This window comes from Mus musculus, chromosome 14, assembly GCF_000001635.26.
Source record: "Mus musculus strain C57BL/6J chromosome 14, GRCm38.p6 C57BL/6J".
Taxonomy (NCBI): Eukaryota; Metazoa; Chordata; class Mammalia; order Rodentia; family Muridae; genus Mus; species Mus musculus.
Genome location: NC_000080.6, coordinates 57,797,395 through 57,805,547, shown reverse-complemented (window position 1 = coordinate 57,805,547; position 8,153 = coordinate 57,797,395). Strand labels below are relative to the sequence as shown.

The window sequence follows — 8,153 nt, the reverse complement described above, 5'->3', positions numbered from 1 at the left end:
TAAGCCCCCACCCTCTAAGCTAGTTGTAGTTTTGTTATTGCAAACAAACCACCGAAAAGTATTGGAGGCTGGTTCCAGATCCCAGTATAGCTCTTGGGTGTTATACTGTCATACTACATAGGACTTACATAGCCAAGTATAAATTCATGTTCATCTCCCAAATGAGTTACCTGCTGCTGAGAGCCTCTGCCTTGGTCTCATGTTTACTGAACATAGTGTGACTTACTCAGATTTAACTGTCATGTGTGCTTCTAAATGCTGTGTTTATTAGCATATGTAGTTCTTACATTTGAAGTAGGAAACTGGCACTTCAAATGAAGTTGAGCATTAATTTTTTTTTTTTCTTTGTGTGTGTGTCCTACACTGTTTTGCACAGCCCCGATGGTCTCTAAAATCTGGGATGTCCTTTCCTTAGCTCTCACCTTGTTCTGTAACCTGACATTTCTCCCTCCTTACCATCAGATCTTGCCGATAGTACATAAAAAGTTGGGTGAAAGGCCTGGAGTGCAGCTCAGTGGTAGTGGTGCCTAATGTGCAGGGCCCTACATTTGATTAAAACTGCGGAAGTTGTGGGCATTGGTCCCTCTTAGGTTTATTGAATCCTTTATCTGGTATAGCCATCTCACATTTTGGAGACAGACAAGCTCACACCATATCCAGAACTGAACCGTGTAGTTTCAGCAATCCTCTTCTTCTTGACACTTGTCATAAGCATCGCGACATCCTTTTCATCCTTACTCTTGATTTTTTGAGAGGCTTTGTCTGATCTTTGTACTTAAGTCCTTGGCACCTGTCAGTGGTGAAAAGCTTGAGTCAAGTGAATCAGGAACACTGCAAGTTTCTCAAACTGAGATAGCCTCTGAAAGTTCACCTCATTCACATTTAAATTATTTTAGCTGGGTACAACCAGACCTATAAGCCCAACAACAGGATGGTCAGGAATTCCAGTACAGAAAAACCCTTTAAGTCACTGTACATGAAGTTTACTTGGAAGTGAAAGCAGAATAGGGTTATACAACCAACCTATGATGCAGAGTAGAGGGACAGGCTGTGTCCCACTTTGGAAACAGTTAATGCTCACTGAAAACTCCCTGTGCACAAAGTTCTCTATTCCACTGACTCCCACACTGGAATGTTATGCAGCTGGGCAAGGGGGGTTGGTTCATACCTTTAATACCAGCACTAGGGAGGCAAGAGGCAGGAGATCTCTGAATTTAAGGCCAGCCCGGTCTACAGATTTTGAATTCTAGTACGGCCAAGGCTACACAAAGAAACCCTGTCTTAAAAAAATAAAAGGCTCTGCATTATCACCACAGCACCTTTTCTGGGTAAAGACTTCTTATTAATGTGACTTTTTAAGTGTTTAATATTAAAACTGTTCTTTGGCCTGGACGTGGTCTTATCTTACACATACCTTTAATCCCAGTATAGAAAGCAAAGGCAGGTCAGAAATCTGAATTCTAGGCCAGCATGGCCTACAAAGTGGGAGACCCCGTCTCACAAACAAGAGCTACAGGGAGCACTTGTTGCTTATGCCAAGGACTCAAGTTCAGTTCCCTGAAGCCACAGAGAGACTTACAACCAGTTGTAATGCTAGTTCGGGGGTCTGACAGCTTCTGACCTCTGAAAGGTCTGTACAGACATAGTGCACATATACACAGGCAAACTTATAAAGTGACAATCGGAAAAACCCAGAATGTAAAGATGCTCTCTGGGCCACTGAGATGGCTCAGTGAAGGAGTCTACTCTATCAAGCATGACAACCTGAATTTCATCCTCGGGACTCAATAGTGGATCCAGAGAACCAACTTCTAAAACTTGTCCTGACTTCCACACACCCCTTCCCCCAAAATAAATGTAATTTTACTTTGATTATTCTTGGGTTTTTGCTTACTGGCCCTAGGAATTTCCTTCTTTGGGAGAAAAAAAGAATTCATGATTTTGTTCTGAGACTGGTTACCTGGTCAAGATTAAGCCTACTAGAATACTTTTAGAAATTTACTTGTCAACTCTAGGAAATCATAGCCATTGGCAAGTGTTTAAGCCAACAGACCAGATAGGCAGTCACTCTGCTGTTTTTTTTTTTTTAAGATTTATTTTATTAATATATGTAAGTACACTGTAGCTGTCTTCAGACACTCCAGAAGAGGGAGTCAGATCTTGTTGCGGATGGTTGTGAACTGCCATGTGGTTCTTGGGATTTGAACTCTGGACCTACGGAAGAGCAATCGGGTGCTCTTACCCACTGAGCCATCTCACCAGCCCCCACTCTGCTGTTCTTAACCACCTTCGTGGTGGAAACTATAGTCATGTATTAAGATTGGGGTTTGCAATCGTATAGAATTCAATAAAGCAGGGCCAGTTGTTCCTAATGCCCATCATGAGCTAACCAAGCAGCCACACCTTTAGCAGCCACAGGAATCAGTCACTGCAGCTCAGTTGTGCAGGTTTTGTGAGACATGCTTAGCAGTGTGGCTCAGCTGTCCCACATAAGCTAGGAATAGAAATGCGTATCAAAGAGTAACTACTTAGTAGCTTTTCCCTCTCACTCGCCCTCCCTTCAGGTGCATGTGCCAGCATGCACATTACACATCTAATAGGAAACAATGACTTCGGGCTCAGCCATCCCATTTACTCTGTAACTACTACTCTAAAGTCTACTGCAAATGTTTAGCTTTCATAGTTCTCCAGTGAGGTCTCCAGCACTCAACAGGCTGTATTTCCATTCTCGGCTCAAGGTAAGCCTCCCTCATAGCCTAGTTTGGATTCATTTCCTCCCTTCACTTGGTGCCCAGAGGCAAAAAGGGGGTCAGATCCCTTAGGACTGGAGCTGTGAGCCATCATACAGATATTGGGAACAGACCTGGGTCCTCTGCAAGAACAAGTGTTCTTAGCCGGGCGTGGTGGCGGATTTTTGAGTTCGAGGCCAGCCTGGTCTACAAAGTGAGTTCCAGGACAGCCAGGGCTACACAGAGAAACTCTGTCTCCGGGAAAAAAAAAAAAAGAAAAGAACAAGTGTTCTTAACCTCTGAGCCATCTCTCCAGCCCTTGCCACCTACTTTTTCGATCATCTAATGCCACAAACATATTCACCACTTTATACAACCCCATGGCTTTCTTATTTTGCCTCTTTAGGGCTTAAAATGCCCTCTACTGCTGAATAAACCCCTACATTATCAGGTGAGACTCAAGCCTCCATTAACTTTTACACCTGGGCTGATTGAACACATGTATTTCACAATACAGCTTTATACAGAATGCTAAGAGCACTTTTCTTCATATTTTACATAAGGGCTTAAAACATATGGACTTTAATATACCAAAGTACATCCAACTCTAATTCCTAAATAAATGTGTTACAATTTGTTGAAAATTTAAAGGCTTAATGGCAAAGTCCGGGGGAAGAAAGGATTAAGTAAGTTTATTTTACAAACTGGCTGAAAAATAACTTCAAGAAAGTCAATAGACTTCAGTAGGGTCTCATCCTCCCTGACGAAGGCGGCGCCCGATTTGGAGGCGTGATGGCTATGTCCAGATAATCCCCTATTTGGAACTTCTGTGACTGCAGGGTCATGGAGTCATCAGTGCCCTTCCTGCCAGACATGGTGCTGCCAATCTCCTTAACTCTGCAGAAAAGAAAGCCAACGGTTAGTGGACTAGAACTGTATCAACAGAACGGTGCAGACTACAGGGGTGATGTATCTCCAGAATTCAAGTGAAGCCAGATCTGAATATAAGCCTATAGCTACCACTACTGTCACTAAAGACAGACACGAAAGGCATTATCCCAAAGCCAGGCATGGTGACATGTGCTTATAATTCCAACACAGCTGCATCTTATCAGAAAGAGAATATATATGTGTGTTGCTGGGGAGGGGACCTGATTTGCAAAATGCAGAAATAACAGGAATTAAAATAACAAGTCACCTACCGATATCCAGGTCTTTTAAGATCCATAAAAACAATTGCAAAATTGAAGTGTGTGCCCTTCTTTCTGGCTTCTGGGTAGACTTCCTTCACTAAACTAGTCAGTTCTTTCAAGGTTGCATCCATCCTGAATTTTTTGAAGAGATAATTATGATGAATATTAGTATAACAAGGACATTAAAAACAGCAAGTTGTGCATCCAATGAGTCATTCGTAGTCCAGTGCTGCACACTATATGATGGCAAGATGGCCTGGCAGGGAAGTCAGTTTGCTGTACAATCCTGGCAACCTGTGTCAACCCAAATAAGGGTCAAAAGGAGAGAACCAACTTCCACAGTTGTCTTCTGACCTCCACAAATCAAGCATCTCATGGAATGTGTGCACGCGCGCGCACACACACACACACCCCTAATAATAACAAAGAAAAAATTGCCTTGAATATTTCCTGAGCTGTCCTCCATGGGGGAAAACAACATCAATAAAATAAAAATCCTGCTACAAGGGCTTAAGGCTAAGGCCTTGTTCTGAGACTACATAACATCATCTGGCTCAGCCATCTACTTATCTGCAAGTAACCAGTACAAATTATTCAACTACACAAAATAACTATTTTCTAAGATACACAATCTCCCATACATTACAGCATCTGAAAGTGGAGTGCATCCTAGAACCAGTGTGCTACAACAGCATCTTCCTAAGTATATGTAATTTCTTGTTCTCTCATAGAATCTTAATGATGGAGGCAAGGCAAGATGGCTGCTTAGCGGGCAAAAGTGCTTGCTGACAGGCTGACAACCTTAGTTTGATCCTTGGAACCCACGTGATGTAAAGAGAACTGCCTTCCAAACCTGTGCTCTGACCTCCACACATGTGCTACGACACTCCCATACGCCACACATACACAAAATAAATCTGCCAGTGGGACGGCTCAGCAGGTAGTCACTTACTACATAAGCTGGCTGTCCCAAGTTCAATCCCCAGAACTCTCAAGTAAATGTGGATAGAAAAATATTCCAAAAGATGTCCTCTGACATAAAAGCTGTAGCACTTACACAATGCACCTATAACACAAAAATAACCAAAAAAAAATTTTTTTTTAAAATAAAGGAATCCTAAAGCCAAGAACATGAAATGTTAAGACAAACTGCAGGCCCCTTTTACAACTTAAGCCATTATTAAATTAAAAATACTTATCTGAACTCAGAACTAAATACAGTCCCTTGTGCTAATACAGCACAATCCAGGGCAAGGTAACTGAAAATGTAAACATGGCAGCAACAGTCAGTTTAGTTCATCTTTACACTGCTTTTGCCAACAAAGAGGTAAGTGAAAGGCAAAGTTGAAATAGCATTCTGTGCACTGGAACAAACGGCAGAACCCTAGAGAGACACTTCAGAATGACAACCCTGATGGAACGGTACCAAGGAGAGAGCTAAAGAACGCCCTGCAGTGTTACTGTGAACGTTACAAATCTCCACATCGCCGTACTCAATGCATGGAGGGAAAATACCCAGAAGGACCACACTGTCCCCCGTTTTCTGCGCCAGGTATTTATTTCTCCATGTTCCTGTAACAGAACTCAGTCTTTCAGACGGAGGGACACTGTCACTCTTGCAGAAGAACTGAGTTCAACTCCCGCACCAACAGAGCAGCTCACAGCCATTTCTAACTCCAGTCCCAGAGATCTGATACCCACTTGTGACCTCAGTAGGCACCAGGCATTTATGCGGGGCACACACATACATGAAGGTAAACACACATATACATAAAAAACAAATTACAATTTGGAAGATATAATATCGAAACTGACACAAACTATACATACACCAGTGTGCATAGTTCAAGTAAAATCTTATTTTTTCATAACTGTATGTAGTTCACTGTGTAATAAAATAAGTTATAAAACTTCAGACAACTGTTACCTTCTTATGTATTTTTGCAACTAAATTTTACCTGGCCAGAATTCATACTCTATTCTGCAATTAACTCCGAAATTTTATATATCGTTCCTAGTGAACTTCAATGCTGGCATAAACTCTGATTTTCTTTTGAGGCAATTTTTAAAAATTAAACAAGCTTTTACAGTCTGAGTGCCCTAGCAGAAGAAGGGTAAGCTTTATAGCAGAAAGTCTCAAGAGCATATGCTGAAAGGTGTGTACAGTAAACACTACATTTTTAAAGTGAAAAACTTGATTATTCCAAGATTTTGATATCCATGTGGTTCTGGAACAATCTCTACAGATAACAGAGAGATAACCCTCTTTAGAAAGCTGGGCTCACGGAATAGAAAAGCAGCACTTAAGCAAAGTCCGGGCAAGCTGGAAAATTCATTTGTTGGGGGACACGGAATTTTAGTATGTGGAGAGTGGCTTAAATTCAGCCGCTACTCAGTAGTTTTCCCTTATAAATTCAATCACTAGCTCGTGTTTTGGATGGGGGTGGGGGGATGGGGGGTTGTTTGTCTGTTTTCCCGAGAAAGGGACTCTTTTGTGGTGTATCTTACCACCGCAACAAAAATGTATTAAAATTCGCCTTTGCTGCTTTTCCAAAGCTATTACAGTGTCAACCTGACACAATCCAAAGGACAAGCCTGTAACGGTCCTAGCTGCGTGGGTCCTGAGCAAGGCAGGTACTCGGAGATGAAACACTTGGGACAGCCGTCCTCACCGTGCAAACACCAAACGCTTTGACACCAAGGGCCGGGGCAGAAAGGGCTCGGTGTTGATGGTGCTTTTTAATATCTTGGTGCTGCGTGGCTCGAGGCTTCCCATTGCCTCCACTCTGCGAACACGGTTCACTCAACAGCCATCTCCCTCCCCGTCCTCTACCATCTTATCCTACCGCACCGTAAGCTACCTACGTATCCTTTTGTACCGGGCGGCCACACGGCGAGAGCGACGCCGGTCAGTTCACTCTGACCTAACGTTTCATCCCCACTCCCGAAAGGCGTCACACGGCGGGCGAGCCCGCCCTGGCTGTCCCCGAGGACGCAGCCCGCCAGGCCCGGGTCCCGCGCGGCTCACCAGGTGTAGATCTGCAGCTCGCTCGAAGGCACGTTCCCGCGGGAGAACTCGTCCATTCGGTGGTGGCGGCCGTTGTTGGTGGTGAAGACCCGCAGCAGGAGCGGGCAGGTCTGCGGAGAAGCAGGGAGTCAGCCTCGGGCGCGCCATTTGGCCTGCCCGCCCACCCGTCCGCAGGCCGCGCCCGCCCTCCCGCCAGCTCGCCGCTGCTGCCACCTCTGCCCCGCAGCCGCCCGCAACCCGCACCTTCTCGCGGTCGATCGGCTTCTCCGGCTCCTTCTTAATTTCCTCCTGGGTAACGCGCGACTCCACCGCCATCTTCCTCCTTCGGCCCGGGAGACGCTCGCCCTGACCTCCGACCCCTGCGGCGAGCATGAGCTAGTCGTCTCTCGCGAGGAAAGGCACGAGGTTTTATAGGAAACGAGTGGCAAGGCGGGGCATCGCATGGCGCAGGCGTATTTCCGTATGTGTGGGTGCACACGCACGCACGCGCGCGCGTACGTGTTGCCTTGGGGAGAGGGGTGGGGCACACGCATGCGCAGTGCTCTACAGGCGTCTTGATCGTTCTTAGTTGTTTTCTTACGTGCTCACTGCCCAGGTCAGCTTAACGTAATATTTTCATGCGTAGTGATGAAAATGTGTAGCGATCACGAAAAACTTAAGAAAATTCACATGACATGTAAAAATATGAACCAGGTAGTCATAGTGATGATAAACCGACTGAACTGGTTAATATGGACCCCCAGTGCAGAAAGGTACTGCAAGGCCAGCGAAATGATACCTTTTCTGTAGATGATGGGGTAAAGCTGTCTGTTTAGGGGCTATGAATGAAATAGGCTCTTTTTATGTCACGCAAAATTCAAGAGAGGCAAATCCAGCGGCATGGTGATGCATACCTTCACCTGGTCTTCAGAGTGTCAGGACAGTCAGGGCTATGTGGAGAGAGCCTGTTTCAAAACAAAAACTACAAAAGTATCAGTGAGAAAGACTGATTGAAAAAACCTTCATGCCGGCCAGTGGTGGCGCACTCCTTTAATCCCAGTACTTGGGAGGCAGAGGCAGGCTGACTTCTGCATTTGAGGCCAGCCTGGTCTACAGAGTGAGTTCCAGGACAGTCAGGGCTACACAGAGAAACCCTGTCTCAGAAAAAGAAAGAAAGAAAGAAAGAAAGAAAGAAAGAAAGAAAGAAAGAGAGAGAGAGAGAGA

At 44.8% G+C, this 8,153-nt stretch overlaps 1 protein-coding gene and 1 non-coding gene across 2 annotated transcripts; both read right to left on the bottom strand.

Moving 5' to 3' along the window:
- Positions 1-567: 567 nt before the first annotated feature.
- Positions 568-7,359, bottom strand: Sap18 (Sin3-associated polypeptide 18). Its single transcript, NM_009119.3, has 4 exons — positions 7,194-7,359; positions 6,951-7,060; positions 3,932-4,054; positions 568-3,626 (listed from the first exon to the last, which is right to left on the bottom strand). Exons 1-4 carry the CDS (start codon positions 7,320-7,322, stop codon positions 3,470-3,472), a joined length of 519 nt encoding a protein of 172 aa, NP_033145.2. The 5' UTR covers positions 7,323-7,359; the 3' UTR covers positions 568-3,469.
- On the bottom strand, positions 7,061-7,124 carry Mir3077 (microRNA 3077). Its single transcript, NR_037238.1, has one exon. It is a non-coding gene; the product is annotated as a microRNA 3077 (primary transcript).
- Positions 7,360-8,153: the final 794 nt, after the last annotated feature.

Bases quoted from the DNA above. Each gene is read 5' to 3' on its own strand.
- Sap18 (NM_009119.3), bottom strand. From the start codon at position 7,322: ATGCTCGCCGCAGGGGTCGGAGGTCAGGGCGAGCGTCTCCCGGGCCGA. The intron at 4,055-6,950 runs GTGAGCCGCGCG...CAAAAAATTCAG, and splicing joins GAGCTGCAGATCTACACCTG to GATGGATGCAACCTTGAAAG. The intron at 3,627-3,931 runs GTAGGTGACTTG...TCTTTTCTGCAG, and splicing joins CTTAAAAGACCTGGATATCG to AGTTAAGGAGATTGGCAGCA.